Source organism: Phyllostomus discolor, chromosome 7 (assembly GCF_004126475.2).
Source record: "Phyllostomus discolor isolate MPI-MPIP mPhyDis1 chromosome 7, mPhyDis1.pri.v3, whole genome shotgun sequence".
Classification (NCBI taxonomy): Eukaryota; Metazoa; Chordata; class Mammalia; order Chiroptera; family Phyllostomidae; genus Phyllostomus; species Phyllostomus discolor.
Window position 1 is genome coordinate 4,469,752 of NC_040909.2, and position 17,781 is coordinate 4,487,532.

Below are 17,781 nucleotides of genomic sequence, written 5' to 3' on the forward strand. Positions count from 1 at the left end.
AGGGTGCCCATGGGCATTGCACAAAGGTTCTGTGAGGCCCTCTGTATAGAATCCTTCCTCCTGGGAACAACACCCGTGATTTCCACACAGGCCCAAAGGATTCACTCTGGGTCTACTTCAGGTGGAACAAACCAGCTCTATATTGTGGGGCTCTGCATAAGGTTTCTTCTGAGGAGAGGGGCGTACCACTGCTAAAAATAGTTGAGAGGGTGACAACTCAGGAAGACTTGTTTCAGCCCCTACCGGCCCAGGTGAACCCAGTTTCTTCCCCAGGGAAGACACAAAGATAACTTCTGTGGTGTGGGAATAAGAAAAAAGGGTTTGTTAGTCACTGTCCAGGAGACATCTGGGCCTCCAAAATTCCAACCCCACTGCAGTTCAGAGGCGTAACAGCTTAGCCCTGCCGCCTCCAAACGAGGGGATCATCCGTCGAGCCTTGCTTGGATAAAGCCAGAGTGAGCTTAGCATGTCCTGAAGGGTTAGGACCTGTGTCCATCTTTCTGAGATGACTCAACAGCGGAGGGCTGGGAGGGTGGTCTGTGGGAACTGTGGGCTCCTAGCGTAGGGTCCACCACTGTCCAAGCGCAGGGGACTCGTTCTCCATCCGGATCATCGTCCCTTTCCCCTGCGGCTGCGGTCTTGACTCTCCCGAGGTTCAGAGAATGCTGCCTTGAGAGAACAGGGCCGAGGAGCCGGTGCCGCACTGGCAAGCCTCGCATCAGCTCTCGTTTGCCCCAGAAAGCGTCCTGGCCAGCAGCGTAGCAGCTCCCGCTCCCGATCCAGCGCTGAGCTCTTTCAGTGCGGGTAATCTTCCCCAGAACCTTCCGAGCTGTACCTCCGACTGGTTCCGGCCCGCGCTCCACCCCGTGATTCTAATTGGTCGCAGGGCCGTTGAGCCCCGCCCCCGAGGGTTCGTCCAATCCGAACTCAGTCTTCAGGTTCCACCTCCACGTTTCGTACAGCCACTTCCGGTCCTACCCGGAAGTCGAGCTGTGGAGCCAAATTTGAAGGAGCTGAAGCGCGGGGGCGCGGCCGAGAAGCTGGATCCTTCGCGGTTTCCTCGGCTGCCCGGGCCTGTTGAGTCCAGTGATCATGCCTATCCGTGCACTATGCACCATCTGCTCCGACTTCTTCGACCACTCGCGCGACGTGGCCGCCATCCACTGCGGCCACACCTTCCATCTGCAGTGGTGAGTGCCCACTGTTTCGGGGCTGGGCGCCCGCTCCAGGACTGCTACAGGATTGGGGGGTGTCGGGCCTCTGGGCCGCCAGCCCCTGGGTCCCAGACGGGTGCTGAGGATGGCACTAGACGGGGCCCCAGAGGTTTCCGACCTGGGCAGAGGAGGGTCAGGGCAGACTTTCCGCCGGAGGTGACAGCTGAACTTAGGCCCCGGGGACCGAGTCAGCTCAGTGAAGAGAGGAGCAGGGGCATTCGTGATCGGCTTGCGGAGATGTGACTTCAAAACTGTTAGCCCGGGCGGAGGTGAGCGCTCACCAAACCGACGAGCCCTTTTGATTCTTCGACGGAGAAACCTGGTAGGCCTCTGGCTACCCGATTTGTTGGGGTTTGCTTGACGGTTTGCAATGCTTCTCTCCAGAGTGATCTCTTGGGTCAGACACACCGCAAGCCAAACTCAGTTAACATCTAAGGACAAGCAGGTGCTCCCTGACCAAGCCGTGCTGCTGACCCTAGGGGGCCACTCTACTGAGTACAGACGGTGGGCGAAGGTTCCTCTGGCCGCTGCGGGTGGGCTGGTCCAGGGCCCCTTCGCCCCTTTATTTATTGTGGTAAACCATGCATAGCAAACTTTGCCATTATTTTCTCTTCCTTTTTTTTATTATATATATTTTTTTATTGCAGTAAAGGTATATAACATACAGTTTACCATTTTAACCATTTTTGGACTGTTACAAAATATTAAAGAAAATTCAATATGAAAAAGTACACAACCCTATTTTAAAATAGACCCTTTGGAGAGGGATGGACACAGTCACTGTTTATACTCTCCCTGAGGCTTCTAACATGATAGTGGTTCCTCCTTTTGCCACCATTTCGATATCGTTCTGTTGCCCACCAGTGTATTATCTGTCCACGTGTTCTCCGGCACAAGAGTCGTAAAGGAATCAGATTCCTGCAGTATTCCATGGACATGGCTGCCACCATCTGATTTCAATGATAACTTTTTGTCCATAATTTTTTCTTTAACTTGGGAGGGTGGGCTTTGCGCATGGGGTTGACCCGGTGAGCTCAAAGATGCCTTCCATTTGGACCACTTTTAAGTGTACAAATCAGTGGCATTAAGTACGTTAACGATGTTGTGTAACCATTACCATCTATTTCCAGAACTTTTCCATCATTCCAGACAAATAACACTGTACCCCTTCAACAATCGCTCTCCATCCCCCCTCCTCAAAGCCCCTGGAAACCTCTATTTTACCTTCTGTCTCCTCGAAGTTTCCTATTCTAGGGGTCTCATAAAAGCGGGATCACACAGTAGGTGTTTTTTTTGAGCTTGGCATCATGTTTTCAAGGTTAATCCACATTGTAGCATGTATGAGAATTTTATTCCTTTTTTAAAAAAGAATATTTTTTAATTAAAAAAATTGATTTAAGAGAGAGAGAGAGAAACCATTGATTTGCTGTCCCACACATTTATGTAGTTACTGGTTGATTCCCATAAATGGCCTGACCGGAGATCGAAGCCACAACCTTGGTATCTGGAAACTCTCTAATCACCTGAGCTATCCGGCCAGGGTGAGAGTTTCATCCCCTTTTATGACTAAATAATATTCTGTTACATGGAAATGCCACATTTTGGTTATCCCTTTATCGGTGAATGGACCTTGGTTTGTTTCCATGTTTTGGCTACTATGAATTATGCTCCTATAAACATTGGTATACAAGTATATATGTTCGAGGCCCTGCTTTCATTTCTTTTTAAAAAATCTTTTATTCATTTTGTTTTTAGAGAGAGGGAGAGGGAGGAAGAAAGAGAGAAAGGGAGCACCAGTTGGTTGTGCATGACCAGGGACTGAACCCTGGCCTGTGCTCCGACTGGGGATTAAACCGACTACCTTCCACTTTGTGGGATGGCGCCCAGCCGACTGAGCCACGTCGGTCAGCTTTCATTCCTTTTGGGCTGTGCCCGGAGGTAGAAGTACTGGGTCATACAGTGATGCGATGTGTAATTTTTTTGAGAAACTGCCTTGCTGTCTTCCACATCAGCTGCACTAGGTCTCCAGTTTCTCCACGTCCTTGTCAACACTTGTGACTTTCTGTCTCTGTCTTGTTTTTGTGATGGCCGTCTTAACAGGTAGGTGTCTCCTTTTCTGATGTGTGTGTTTACAGCTATCAGTTTTCATGAGTTTTGGGTATATTGTGTTTTCATTCGTTTAAGGTATTTTCTAATTTCCCTTGTAATTTCTCCTTTACCCATTGGTTGTTTAAAAGCGTGTTGTTTAATTTCCTTGTATTTGTGAATTGTCCATTTTTCTTCTGTTATTGATTTTTAGTTTCATTCCATTGTGATCAGAAAAGATACTTTGTATGATTTCAGTCTTTTAAAATTTATTAAGACTTGTTTTGTGGCCCAACATATGGTCTGTCCTGGAGAATGTTCCATGTGCACTTGAGAAAAATAGGTATTCGGCTGTTATTGGGTGGAGTACATGTCTGTTAGATCTTGTGGCTTCATTTCATTGTTCAGTTCTCTGTGTCTGATTGTTTTGTCCATGACTGAAAGTGTCGGGCATTGACATCTTCAGTTTTTGTTGTAGAGCTATCGATTTCTCCCTTCTATTCTGCAAAATCGCTCTCGTCATAGAAGGTCAGGTACTCACGGGTTTTAGAAATTAGGGGGTAGCCTTCTCGGGGGAGGACACTGTCCTCCCTCACGTTCTTTCTGGAACTCCCGATTGCGTGAGCGCTGCGCTGTCTCTCAGAGTCTTCTGTGCGGCTCCCGTCTCTTTAATCCTCGGCCTTGCCTCCAACCTGCTGTTCCGCGTACTGAGTCTTCAGCTGTGCCCAAACCGCTGTGAAACCCAGCCACTGAATTCTTAACTTTGGCTACTTTTTCAGTTTTAGTATTTCTGTTTGGTCACCTTTTATTTTCTGATCCTCTACCAATATTTGCAGTCTTGGTCTGGTTTATTTCGCACGGCATGTCATGGCCCATGTCTGACGTCTCTGGGTGTGTCTTCGTTGGCACTTCCAGCGCTTCTTTTCTCGGGCGGCTGTTTACTTAAAAACCTATTTTGTTGAAATATAGCCTGTCACATAGAAGTGCACACACAGTAGAGGTGTGGCTTGCACAGCTGTCACAAGCCGAAGGAAACGGGAAAGAAAACACCAGCGGTCCAGAAACTCTGGTACACCCTCCGGGTTCCCGCTCACCGCACGCGTGCGGGGACCCGCCGTCCTGACTTCCCCCAGCACGGATGAGTCTCGCCTGCTGTTCCACTCCATGTAAACGCAGTCGTGCACAGTATACCTTTTGTTGGTATCTGGCGTCTCTTCCTCCGTGTTATGTTTTTGGGATGCGTTTATAACATTCTTCTTAGTCGTAGATTCATTCGTTCTCACTGCTGTGTGGTGCTCTGTTGTGTGTGGTTAGCTTGGATTATATGCTGTGTGTGGTGTCCGAAAAGGCATCTGTAGAAGAGAGGCCCAGGACGATGGTGTCATCTCCCAGAAAGCACAGTTTCTCCCTTGTCCCCGGGCGTGGGGGAGTCCGCTCGTAGGGGGCGGCGGCTTTAAAGTTTAAGGCCTGAGGTTTTGTTGGACCAGCCAGACAGATGATGCAAAACTGGGCTGTGTTTTCCCTTTACCGTTTCTTGCTTTTACTTCTAGTTTTCCCTTCCTTTGAAAATATAGCCTTCTGGAGTCCCAGCTAAAGAGGGGGTATTATTAGGGTCCCTATCTCGAGGGACCCTGGGTTTTGACTGTTGCTCCCTGTCGAAGCCTAGAAGGTTCACAAGAGAGCAGCCCAGCGGCGGGAAGGGCCAAGCCAGCAGGGCCAGGAAAGGAAAGGGCCTCGTGGGGTGTGCTGTCACCGCCCGTGGCACTGCCCCCTGTGTGGGCAGGCATCGGTCGAGGCAGGGCAGGACAGGCCCCTCTGCGGTCAGAGTGCCCACCGGCCCGTGTGTCTCCAGCCAAGCCCTGGCTCACCAGTCTGTTCTCCCGCGTCTCATTGCAGCCTCATCCAGTGGTTTGACACAGCGCCCAGTCGGACCTGCCCACAGTGCCGAATCCAGGTGAGGCTGGCGGGGCGGAAACACCTCAGCTTCGGGCATCTCCTCCTTGCCAGCGCGCAGCAACGAGGAAAGGTCTCTGAAGCCGACACCTTTCTTCGACCCTTTCGGACCTTCGTGGTTTGAGGCTGGCTGAAGCTCAGCAGTGCTTCTGAGCGGCTCGGCAGGTCTGCCTATGCCCACGGGCGGCTGGCAGATGCCCTCGCTGCCTGGCTCATTCTCTCCCTGGGCAGATCTGGCCCCCTTCGCTGCCTTTCCCTACTTTCTCAGTGCCCGGTACCTAGAGCTGGGGGGCAGTCTTCTGAGGGGTCACCATCTGGGTCTGCAGGGACAAGGCGTCAGTAGCCACCAGCCAGGAGCGGCACCGGCTTGGGGCACCGACAGGGCTGCAGAGTTGGCCTGTCCCCGAGGAACGCGGTGTGAAACGTCAGGCCTGAGGACCGGCCGGGCTGCGTCCCAGGCCGCACGTACCCCCGTCCTCCTCACCCGCGACCCAGCCGTGCGCTCACGCTCTCTCGTTCCCCCTCCAGGTCGGCAAGAGAACCATCATCAACAAGCTCTTCTTTGACCTCGCCCAGGACGAGGAGGGCGTCCTAGATGCCGAATTCCTAAAGGTACCCAGGACGCGTCTCGTGCCCCTGCACCCCAGCCTCTGAGGGTTCCCCCGCCCCCGCCCAGGGAGAGTGCCCCGAGTGGGAGGCGGATTTGCAGAGGGGAGGCTTTGCAGAAAGTTCACGGCAGAGGCAAGGAGAGCAGAGAACAAGGGAAACTGAGGCCCTCACCGGAGACCTGCCCTGTGAGCCTTCCCTGTGGGACTTCAAAGCAGTTCCGACTCGGGGTCGGAGAGCTGTCTCAGGGGCCCCTCGCCTTGCCAAGGCTCTGCGACATCCTCCTCGGCCCACTTTGCTGCGTGGACAGTTAGGGACAGATGAGAACACTGTTCTAGTCCTCAGCCAGGGAAGATGGATGGACCCTCTGTTTACAAACCTGGCTGTGTCTCACACTGCCCGGGGAGCTGGGCACACACCAGGCGCCTGTGCCTTCCCCGGGCCAGGAGCAGAGGGCAGAGCCCCCTGAAACAGCCCATGCAGCCGGGGCAGAAGCCCGCCCTGCGGCGAGGATGGGGCGTCCCATCCTGCACCCCCGCTGCTTGTCCTCCAGGGTCTCTGAGATGCGGCTTCCTTCGTGCGCGAGGGGGCCGGTGGGCAGGAGCCTCGAGGAAGTGGGGCTGGGGTTCGCAAGGGAACCCGGGCTCTGAGGGCTAATTTGCGGGGCCTCTGTCAGATCAGGGCTCCTTTGGCCCTGGCTCCAGGGTGCCATGATGACGTCCTTGAAACCTCCCTGCTTCGGGAACATGGAGCTTTTGTGCTTAAAGCCAGCATGTTCATCGTCATGGTAACTGCTCCTGGTTTTAAGCCGTGTCCTCCCCGTGATACAGGCAACAAAGGCAGCTCCGTTTCGTTCCAGCTTTCAAAGTCAGATCCAGGAGACAGGGAGGCGAGGGCTTGGAACGCACCTGCGTGCGTGTGGCAGGAGCCGGGGGCCCGGGGGGTGGTTTTCCTTCTCAGGCGGCCCCTGCACGTCCTTCTTGGCTCGCCACTTCCACCTGGAGACGCTCGGCCCTCGCTGACCAGCCCGGCCACCGAACCTACCTGCCCCAGAGTCCTGAGTGGACAGTTTGGCCACATGGGGCTTTTCCACCTACGGGGTCACGTGTGTCTGCGTTGTGAGTCTGCGTTGACCCGGAGAGGGTGGTCTGGAGGAGGATCTGTCTGGTTCCATCCGCACAAGTGTCCTCACGGACCCTTGGCCAGGCCTGCTGCTTCTGCAGAGCCTGCTTTTCCTGCTTGTGGACGAGCCCCCCCCCCCTCCCTTGCCCACAGGGATGTTGAACCCTCTGGGCTTCTGAGCGGGGCCTGGGCTCAGCCCTGCCCCAGCCTCTCAGTGGTCCTGCAGCCATGCTCCACGGCGCGCACACGGGCCTCAGCGGCTTGCACAGCCTGCTTGGGACCTGGCACGCGTGAGGTTTCACCCCGAGGCCCAGAGCTGTCCCGGCTCACTGGCCGCACTCCATCCTGGGGCTGGCAGATCTGTGGTGCACAGCCAGCTCAGAGCTTGGAAGAAGGTGGGCTGAAGCAGGCAGGAGCCCAGGCTGGAGGGCAGGAGTGGTGGCCCAAGGTCCTTGGCGATGCCCACCTTGTGTCCCCGCTGAGGGCAGCTGGTGCCCAGAGAGGGTGCGGCCGGCCCGGGGCCGGGGAAGCAGCGGAAGCTGCTGCCAGGGGATGGGGCGCGCAGGCCCAGCCTCACATCTCTTGCTCCATTCTGCCTCTTTCCCCGTCTGGGGGTCTCGTCCCTGAGATAACCCCCCCCCACCTTGCCTGGTTTTTTAAAAAAAAGCACACGGAGTCGAAGCAAGGCATATGTCTGCATCGTGGGCTTAGCCTGGCCCTGGGGGGCAGCAGAGAGCAACAGGGTTCATCCTCCCCGCCCCCCCCCCCCCCACGGGCTGCCCACAGCCCCGGGGAGGCCAGGGGAGTCCGGCCTTGGTGTCTTGCTGCTGCTCATGGTGGGTGTTGCCTTACAGAATGAACTGGACAACGTCAGGGCCCAGCTGTCCCACAAAGGTGAGTTAGCGAGAGACGAGGGGCTGAGGGCAACCTTGGACTTGGGAGCTGGCGGGTGCGGAGCTGGGAGGAAAGCTTCCAGCCCGCAGATGGGGCCGGGCCTCGCCCTGCTCTGTGCGCCGAGCATCTTGCCCACGCTCGTGACCCAAAGGGCGAGGCGTCCACCTCGCCCAGGACCAGGCTGGGAGGGGCTGCCTGACGCACCGGAGCGTGTGGAGGAGAGGTGTCGGCCACGGGGTTTGGCAGGAACCTGCATGACTTCTGGGCTGATGCAGTGACTAGGCCCATGGGAGTGGGGAGCAGTGGAGCCTTTACCCAGGGGGACCCAAGCCGCAGAAAGAGGGTCTTGTCCCATGAATGAGGCTCTGGCTCGGCTTCCCTGCTCGGGGCGTGCCAGAGAGAGGAGCCCACCACCCGGTTTTCTGGCCTGGGGCTTGCTCATCACCTGTCTTTGGGGTGGGCTGCGGGGGCCCAGAAGCCCAGGCTGTCATGCTGACGGGGGGGTCTGTCCCTGTCCGCCCCCACCCGCTCCAGAGAGGGAGAAACGGGACAGCCAGGACATCATCGACACGCTGCGGGCCACACTGGAAGAACGCAACGCCACCGTGGAGTCTCTGCAGAGGGCCCTAGACGAGGCCGAGATGTTGTGCTCCACCCTCAAGGTGCGTCCCCAGGTCCCTCGGGCGCGGTCGGTGGGAGATGGGAGACGCAGCCCCCACCCGGGCTCCCCACGCCAGACGCAGCCGGTCCTGCCTCGGGCAGCGGCTCGGTGTGCGCCGTTGTAACAGGGAGGCGAGGCCCCCGGCCCCCCAAACTGTGCCCACCCGGCTCGTAAGAAAAAGGCCACGAGGGCCACACCTACACATTTCCTCCCAAGTAGTTCGGAGAGGGGAGGGCTCCCCCGCACTCGTGGAGGGGCTGCTCAGCCATGACCTTGGTGCGGCTGGGCCGTGTTTCCAGAGCGGCGGGCACTCCACTGACGAAGCCAGCCCGGAGGAGCCGCCGTCCGCACTCGAGTCCTTGGTCAGGCCGCTCTCTGGAGGCAGATCAAACAGACCCCAGGGAGGAGCGGAGGCCTTTGAAGCTGGCTGCGCCGAGCTGGCTGGGCAGATCAAAGCCTGCAGAGCCAGCCGCTCTAGACCCAGATGCATTCGCCATCCGCCTGGGTCGGTGAGCCTCCTGCTCTCCAAGGGGCACGAGGCGATTGATCTGAACCCACAGTTGGTGTGCTGGCCCTGTAGCCGGGAGCGGTCGTCGCGGGGTGCCATTCGAAAGGGGAAGGGAGGCGTCCTTGCGAACGGACTGGGCCCCGGGGTGTTCACTGTCCGTGTGCCCGCTTGGTGGCCGGTCCGGCAGCGTAGCCTGGCCAGTGGAGGGGAAGGAGCGGTCAGCACCCGGCCGCAGAGCGGGCGCCTCTGACGGCGTTCCCGGAGGTGGCGTGGTCCCGTGCCGAGGGCAGCCTGGCCGCTGCCCCTGGCTCTGCCCTGCCGTCCTGGCTGCCGTCCCTGAGTCTGCGTGGTGGAGAGGGAGGCCTGGCTCTGTGCTTCGGGCTCCTTCAGCTCTCTGCACAGCACGCGCCGTGAGGCCGGGGCACGGCAGTGTGGCGGCCCACAAGGGGCCCGGGGTGCCGGCCTTGGGCTGCACCTCTGGTAAGACCTGTCTTGGGGGATGCAAGCAAGGAGGCGAGGTGGCTGCTGGCCTAGGGCCTCTCAGTGGAAAAATACGCAAGCTAGAGTGGGGCCCAGGAGCCGTGCCCCCCGAAGGTCGGGGTGCGTGGTTCTCAGCATCTGCAGAAGCAGAGAGTCCTCGGGCGGAGCCACCCTCTGAGCAACAGGTGCGCGTGGGTGTGTTTGCTCTGCAGAAGCAGATGAAGTTCTTGGAGCAGCAGCAGGATGAGACCAGACAAGCACGGGAGGAGGCCCGCCGGCTCAGGGGCAAGATGCAGACCATGGAGCGGTGAGCGTGGAGCGGGGGCCTGCCCCGTGCCTTGCTCCCAGCGCCCCCGGGTGGCATAGCCCACAGGACTACGGCGGGAGTTGAGTCACCCCTGTGGCTCTTATCTCCATAGGCCGAGGGGGGACTCAGGCTGGCTGGGTCTCTTTGCTCGGGCTCTGGGCACCGGTTGCCTGTGGCCACACGATCTGGCAGGTCTTTTGCTCCAAGAACCACTGTCCAGGGACTCCTGGCCTTGAGGACCTCTGCCAGACCCCCTCTTCCCCAGAGGCACCCCTGTAGCTGCGCTCAGCTCTGCTGTGGGGCTTCTCTGGGCAGACCCGCCTGCTAAAGCATCCTGGCAGGCCAGGCTGTCGCCATAGCAACAGTAGCAAGGGGAGGCAGAGCTGCACTGGGTACCTACCCATCAGCCTCCGGATTTTAAACGCCGTGGGCTGGGTGTTTTTCAGGATCGAGCACCTCCTCAAGAGCCAGCGGCCCGAAGTGGAGGAGATGATCCGAGACATGGGCGTGGGCCAGTCGGCGGTGGAGCAGCTGGCTGTGTACTGCGTGTCTCTCAAGAAGTGCGTCCTCTGGCCCCTCTGCCCGAGCCCCGGGCCGGGCCGTGGCACCCCGCCGTGCCCCCACCCGCTGCCCCGCTCTTGCAAGGTGGCGCGGGGGCGGGGTGAGGGGGCAAGCCCTGGAGCCGTGCTGCCTCGGCTTGAGCCCTGGCCCTCCCTCTCACTCACCGTGTGGCCAGAGCTGTGTTTTAGCCCCCGTGACCCCCCTCAGTGGAGATAGTGATGCCTGGCCTCCCAGGGTTGTTGAGAGCGGGGTGACGGTAGCAGTGTTCCAAGGAGGCTGGCTCGGCTCTGTCGCGGTGCTGGCGGCCTGTTTCCCGTCAGCACTGTTACTGACCCTGCCAGCTTGTGTGGGAGACTTCGCTCAGACCCTCCAGTCCTGTGGGCAGGGGGTGGGGGAGACAGCTGCTTAGCTGACAGGCACTGCGGATCCCAGACGCCTCCTGTGGGGGCCGGGTGGCACAGGGGGCCTCCTGCGTGAGGCTGGGGCTTCCCGAGCACCTTCTCAAACCACCAGCACCTGCGGGCGGGCGGAGCATGGCTCTCCCCGCACTGGGTGCGGACCCCTCAGTGCCAGCCTGCCGAGCTCCGGCGTCAGAGCAGGAAGGAGAGCCGGGGAGGGGCTGGGCTGGGCTGGGCTGTGTGCCTGGCTGGTGCTCGGGCTGACCGGTGGGTGTCTCGCTGTGACCTGTCTTTCTTTGGCCCCGTGTAGAGAGTACGAGAACCTGAAAGAGGCGCGGAAGGCCTCCGGGGAGCTAGCAGAGAAGCTGAAGAAGGATTTGTTTTCATCCAAAAGCAAGGTACAGAGTTGGCTGTTCTTTTCCTGGGCCTGCTCACATCCCCTGGGCGAGGCCACGGGGCCTGGCGGTGCAGCCGAGTCCGTGGGGCTGTCGGAGGACCCACGGAGGCGGGTTACCGGCCTTCACTGGCATTGGCTGTGGCCACGTGGCTTGTCCGCTCAGGCTGGCAGGTCATGCAGGTGCTCTCCTAACACGCGCTCCGGCCTGCTCTTCCTGGCTCCTGGGCACCTGTCAGCTGGCAGGAAAGCAGAGGTCCCCAACGCGACAGCTGCAAAGGTCTGCGTTTGTACCAGGCCCAGGGGAGGAGGGCTCTCAGGGCCTGACTCAGTCAGCTCTGCCACGTTATTCCTGGGCCCGGCGCGTCTGTGGCTGCAGGGTGTAAGGAACAGCCCTTGCTCCCGGGCGGCTCCAGACGGACGTTGCTGGACTACAGCCCAGCCCCCCGGAGCTGGGGCCTGCCTCACGTGTCCCCATAACCTTCTGGACCCTGGCCTACCACGAGCGCGGGCTGGGTAGCAGCCCGTGGGGGCGGGGCGCACGGCCGCCCCGTGGCTCGCCCTTCACTGCCTGTGCTTCTGTAGTTGCAGGCGGTCTGCTCGGAGCTGGACCAGGCCAAGCTGGAGCTGAGGTCGGCCCAGAAGGATTTGCAGAACGCCGACAAGGAGATCGCGGTGAGCGTCACCCCGGGCCGAAGGGCAGTGGGGGTGGTTTGCGTGCCCCCCGGGAGCGCCGCTGGGCTAGCTGTGCCTGGGACCTGTGCACCAGTTGGCGGTGCCGGTGGCTCTGGGCTCCGAGCATCCTCCGGGGTCGGGGGATCAGGACCTTGACCCTGGTCTGGAGCCCGGGCAGGCAGCATCGCGGGTCTTCCCTCAAAGTCCGTCCTGTGCCTGCAGCCCCGAGACCAGCAGGGGAGGGGCTTTGCCGCCACAGCCCCCCCCCCCGTGGGTTTGAGGCCTCGCTCTGTTCCCAGGGGCCTCGCCTTCTCCGTGCTGGTCGCGCCCTTGGCAGTCCGCCTGCACTCGACGCCTTGCCTTTCTTCCACACTCTTCTCCTTCCTTCCCCAAGAGCCTGAAGAAGAAGCTAACGATGCTGCAGGAAACCCTGAACCTGCCGCCGGTAGACAGTGAGACCGTGAACCGCCTGGTTTTAGAGAGGTGGGTGGGCCCCCTGGGCCGGTGCGGGGCCTCCGGCTGGGAGAGCTCCGTGGGAGGGGTCCTCAGTCCCCCTGGCTCTGGTGGGGTGGGTGGTCCACGTGGCCGTGAAGGTGGCCATGTTCCCGCCCTGGGAGACAGCGAAGGTTTAGCTGAAAGGCAGCTTTGAGGCAAGTTCGGGGCCCTGGCGAGGAGAGGCCAGGGTGGGCCGGAGAGGGCCTACAGGTGGTTGCAGAAGAGGGAGCAGCGGTGACTGTCTCCGGGCAGCTGTTTATGGGGTCTCCCACCAGCTGCATCTGTGAGCCCCAGATTCTGAACCAAACGGGGAACCGTTCACGGAAAGAATTCCCGGCTGGTCCTGGGAGCGTGTGCATGGGAGCTGCCAGCAGAGGGAGCCAAGAGGCAGAGGGACGCGGGCCCCTGCGGGAGCAGACGCCCACCCCGCCTGCCCCTGAGTGTTCCGTCCTCAGGGCAGTCTGTCACCGGGCGGCCAGCTGAGGCCCAGACAGAGACCCCAGTGCCACCCCGGGGACCCAGCCAGCCTCTCACTGAGCCCCTCTCAGTGTCCTTTGGGAAGTCACGCTGTGCCCTCTGCCTGCGTCCGGCCCGCGGCTGGAGCCTGCCCACATAGCTTCTGGGGCCGCCTGCCCCTGCCCCTTGCCGCCACCTCCCCATATGGCCTGTGGCCCGCCCTCCCACTCAGCCCATGTGGGCCTGCAGCCCCCCAGGCATGCTGCTCTCCCCTAGAACTTCGGGGACGTCTGTGGGAGCTGCTGGTGGTTGCCGGTTCCATTGTCGCAGTGGGATGGTCCTCCACTTCCATCATTTGAGGGTGGCCTCTGGAGGTGACTAGCACCCCCAACCATAAAGAGGGTGTTTGGAAGACATCTAGGACCCCCACGGGGCCGTCTCTGATGCTTGGGGGGCTGTTGGCCTGGGCTGCCCCTGTGGTCCTGCGTGACCGGTCCATCCGTGCCTCCAGCCCGGCCCCTGTGGAGATGCTGAGCCTGAAGCTCCGGCGGCCGGCCTTCAGCGACGAGATCGACCTCAACGCCACCTTCGACGTGGATACGCCCCCTGCCCGGCCCGCCGGCGGTCGGCAAGGCCACGCCAAGAAGCTCTGCCCAGAGACGGCACAGTAAGTGCCCCAGGGGCCCCGGACCTGTCTGCAGCCTGGAGGGGGGGGGCGGCTGAGAGATCTCTGTGGGCCCCGCCCCAGCGGCTCTGAGCGGCGGATGGGGCGGTGGGGGTCACCCGGCCTTGACCATGGCTTTGGTCCCAGCCGCCTCTCCTCTCCTCTCCTCTCCTCTCCTGAGTTCGCTCTCCGTCAGAGCCTGTCTCACTGTGTCATTGCCCTTCACCGTCACCCTTCAGGCAAGCGTGTTGGGGTGTGAACTGGAGAGAAGGCAGGGGTCCCGGTGGGGGCCAGTACTGGCTAATGGTGTGAGGGGTGTGTGCTGGTGGAATGCCTGCCCACCAGGGACCCCGCACCTCCTCCTCCTCCGCTGTGTGCCTCTCAGCCTCACGCTTGAGGCAGGGCCGTCTCAGACCGTGGAGCCCAGGCCCCCACCCCCACCTGGGTGGCGGCCCGCAGGGGCAGGCATGGGAGGCTGTGTGGAGCTGCAGTGGGGTGGGTGGGACCCCCACTAGGGGTGCAGGGACACTGGGGGCGGGGAGGCTTTCTCCGTGGCCACGCAGACCAGGTGTGGTTCAGCATGGGGACGAGAACGACTCTCGCACGTACACAGGTACACGCACTGCTCAGGTAAGGGGGCTCCGGGGCCGAGCAGGCTTCCTCGTTCATAGTCAGAGACTTTGGGCCTGCGAGGAAGCCGTCGAGATGTTGGGCCCTGGAGACGGAGGGGGCCAGGGAGAGGACAGAAGGGCAGGGGGCTGGGTTCCCACCTCCCCGACCTCGGGGGCACAGGCACCTGTGCTGCAGTCGATGAGCGGCGCACCCGGCGCGTGCGGGCGGCAGTCGGGGGCCTTCCCGGTGCCTGGTCCGCACTCCGGCCTCTTCGGGTGGCCTTTACTCCTGCGTAAAGCTGGAAAGTGGGGACCTGGGGCCTACAGGTTGTCGGGCCTTCTAGAGACATTTCTACCGTTTGGAGGGCCTGCAGGGCACATGAGGGGGTCTGGGATGCCCCCAGCTTGGATCGGCCTCTGCAGACTCGGAATTGCAGCCAATGAGGGGTCTTCCCATGGTCTTCATGTGGCCCCACCACAGCTCTGGGGACGGGAGCAGAGGGTCCAGAGTCCGCAGGCCCTGCCCCTGCCCCTGTGCTCATGGCTTTGAGAAGCCACGGGGTCAGCTGTATGTCACCACCCTCCCGCCCACCTAGGAGAATACCGGGGAGAGGGTATCCATGGAAACGCTGCATCCCGCTCTGGAGCTGAGAGTGGGAGGCCAGGGCCTGGGCCCGCGCTCTGTTCTGCCCCACGCCCCGCCTGCACAGGGTGTCTAGATTATCCAGGGAGGCGGCCTGGCCCTGTGTTCTGAGTGCTTTGTGGGCTACTGACCTCACCGAGGGTCTCCTGGAGTGGTAGCCCAGCTCTGGGCAGACAGGACGAGGCTGAGCTCGTGAGGTGTGTCTGCCCGGACCGGGGCACGGCTGGGTCAGTGGGGCCGTCCTGCCCCACACGGAGCCTGGGACGCGGTGAGGTGCCTGCCCTGAGTGGCAGCCACGAGACCAGGACACGGTCCACCCTCCGCTGCCCCCACCACGCCGGCAGCTGTGCCTGTCTGGCGACTCGCGGACCCGCACCTGCGGAGAGGGCTGCTGAGGGGCCTCGCCCAGCACGACAGCAGCCGTGCCACGCGGTGGCTCTGCCAGGGGTGTGTGCCGAGCCCGGCCACCCTGTCCCTGTGCTCGCTCACCTGCCTCTGCCCTTGTGTCTCACAGCTCTCCCACGCAGGACGCTCCCAAGAAGGTGCCCAAAGGCTGCAGGCAGGTAAGGCCCCCGTCCATCATCCGGGGGAAGGCCCTCTCAGCCCTGGCCCGGGACCGACGCCCTTCGGAGCCGCCCTTGGGACCCTGCTCATGGTGCTCCCTGCCTCCCGGTGAGGCATCCATCGGGGGTCCCGATCCTGTCCCACCACCAGCTCGTCAAGTCTGGCCCTGGCGTGTCCCCTGCAGGAGACGCAGCTCTCGCTGGGCGGCCAGCCCTGCGCGGGAGAGCCGGATGAGGAGCTGGCCGGCGCCTTCCCGCTCTTCATCCGGAACGCCGTCCTGGGCCTGAAGCAGCCCAAGAGAGCCAGGGCAGAGCCCTGCCGCAGCACGGATGCGGTGAGTATGTATGGCTTCCCACAAGGGGCAGGTGCCGGCCCTCAGGAGGGGGCGCGGTGGCCAGCCACCACCCCTGCCCCCAGCTCATTAGCCTGGTCCGCTCGTCTCTTCTCTGCCTTTAGGTGCGAACGGGCTTCGATGGTCTCGGAGGCCGGACAAAATTCATCCAGCCCGTATCCTTGTTCTGTGGCTTTGGGCGAGCCGAGCTGTCCAGCCCACGCCACCCCTGACCGGCGCCCCCAGGCCCCAGCCTGCCAGGGGCTGCAGCCTCGAGTTTGCAGAGCCAGGCCTCGCTGCGTGTCGCAGGGCGGCCCACCCCCCAGCCTCGGCCTTCCTGCCCTGCGCCCCAACCCCCTCTTTCGGCCTTTTCCTTGACATCTCCTTCAGACGGACACAACTGTGATCCGCCCGCTGCCTGTGAAGCCCAAGGCCAAGGCGAAGCAGAAAGCGGGGGCCAGGAAAGGGCTCCCTCCCTCCCAGGCCAAGCTGGACACTTTCCTGTGGTAGAGAGGACAGTGCGTCTGACCAATGGCCACATGGGTGCCTCCGACTTGTACGTCCAGGACTGGCTCAGTGGGGGTTTGTGGGGCAGGGCCCCCCCCCGCCCCCCATCCAGGACCAGCCCCGAAGGCAGTGGTGGACAGGAAGGTGGGGCCGGGAGCAAGGCCCGGAGGGTGTGCCTTCCCGCAGCATGTCCTGGCCCACCCCGCCACTGGGCCTAGCGGTCACCGCTGCCACCAGCAGGGCTTGCTCCTTGCTGTGGGCCCCTATTTATTGCCAGGACCACCCGTCGGGCTGCTTCGGATCGCCCAGACCGGCCGGCTGTGTGGACCAAGGTGCTCGAGGCTGCCGGGCAGCTTCAGCCTGCCCGAGCTTCCGCCTGCTTCTGGCTTCTCGCTGGGCAGGGCCTGGGCCGAGCAGAACGGGGAGTGGGGGGGGGGGGTGGCAGGGAGAGGATGGGGGCGAGGCTTCTGTGTTGAAAATAAAAAAAGATAGACTCTTCTTCCTGGGTCTGGGAGCGTGAACTTTCACTTTGGACGCCGTTCGGCATGACTTTCTGAAGCAGGACCTCCCCCTGGGCTCGGACCCTTAGGCACGCAGCCTCTGAGAGGGCACGGAGAGACCCGAGCAGGAATGTGGCCACTGTCGCCTCGTCCGGAGACTGTCCCCTGGGCGCAGCCCAGAGCCCACGGGCGTCTGGTGGGGACCTGGTGGTGGCCTCTGTCGGGGGCCTAAAGGGACTGCGCAGTGCCCCGTGCCTTTCTGCTGCTTTAGCCCGAACTCCTTTGTCGGGTCCTCAGCAGACAGCAGAGGCAGGGGGGGCAGGAGCTCCAGGGGCGCACGCACTCGGGGAACGCGGCTGCTGGCTGCAGCCCTCGGGGGGCGGCACTGGGCAGTCCCTGAGGTGTGGGAGAAGTTGGGCTCCAAGTCATCGTAACATGCTACTCAGAAGCTAGTTCTCCACAAAACATGACAGAGCATATAAATAAACGGGAGAGGATGGCTCATTCACAGGAAAGGAGAATTCCACAGAAACGCTCGCTGACAAATGTTGGAACTGAAAAGTATAATAACTGAGATGAAAGATTCACTGTCACTAGAGTCACAAGACTCAATTGCTTTCTTATATATCATTAGTGAACAATTGAAATTAAAAATACACTAGCATTTACATTAGTACCAAGAAGGAGGAGAAAAAATATTTAAATATAAATCTAACAAAATATGCATAAGATCTTTATGAGGAAGACATTAAAACTTTAATGAAAGGAATTTTTTAAAAGGCTAAAAACATGGAGACATATCCCAGGATTCTTTCCAACTTGATCTACAGAATCAATGAAATTCCAATAAAAACCCCAGCAGGTTATTTTGTTATCAACAAACCGATTCAGAAGTTTATATGGAAAAGCGAAAGACAAGTTGCCAACACAACACTGAAGAAGAACAAGGTCAAGGACTGACGTTCCCCAACTCCGAGATGTGTTGTAAAGCTACACTAATCAAGACAGTGCAGTATTGCCAAGTAAATAGAAGAATAGAGCAACGGAACAGAATAGAGAGCCCAGAAATAGACCCATATAAATACGGTCAGCTGATCTTTGACAAAGGAGCGAAGGCAATTCAATGGGAAAAGGGTCATCTTTTCAACAATG

The 17,781-nt window shown here is 60.4% G+C and overlaps 1 protein-coding gene and 1 pseudogene across 1 annotated transcript; one reads left to right on the forward strand and one right to left on the reverse strand.

The window, feature by feature from the left end:
- The first annotated feature begins 822 nt into the window (after positions 1 to 822).
- Positions 823 to 16,712, forward strand: LOC114501415 (TRAF interacting protein). Its single transcript, XM_028517914.2, has 15 exons — positions 823 to 1,190; positions 5,196 to 5,253; positions 5,781 to 5,864; positions 7,835 to 7,874; positions 8,409 to 8,536; positions 9,736 to 9,830; positions 10,277 to 10,390; positions 11,100 to 11,187; positions 11,769 to 11,858; positions 12,253 to 12,341; positions 13,321 to 13,476; positions 15,242 to 15,290; positions 15,476 to 15,625; positions 15,748 to 15,798; positions 16,013 to 16,712. The coding sequence occupies exons 1-15, from the start codon at positions 1,093 to 1,095 to the stop codon at positions 16,130 to 16,132; spliced, it is 1,410 nt and encodes a 469-aa protein (XP_028373715.1). The 5' UTR covers positions 823 to 1,092; the 3' UTR covers positions 16,133 to 16,712.
- On the reverse strand, positions 1,999 to 2,507 carry LOC114501433 (annotated as a pseudogene).
- Positions 16,713 to 17,781: the final 1,069 nt, after the last annotated feature.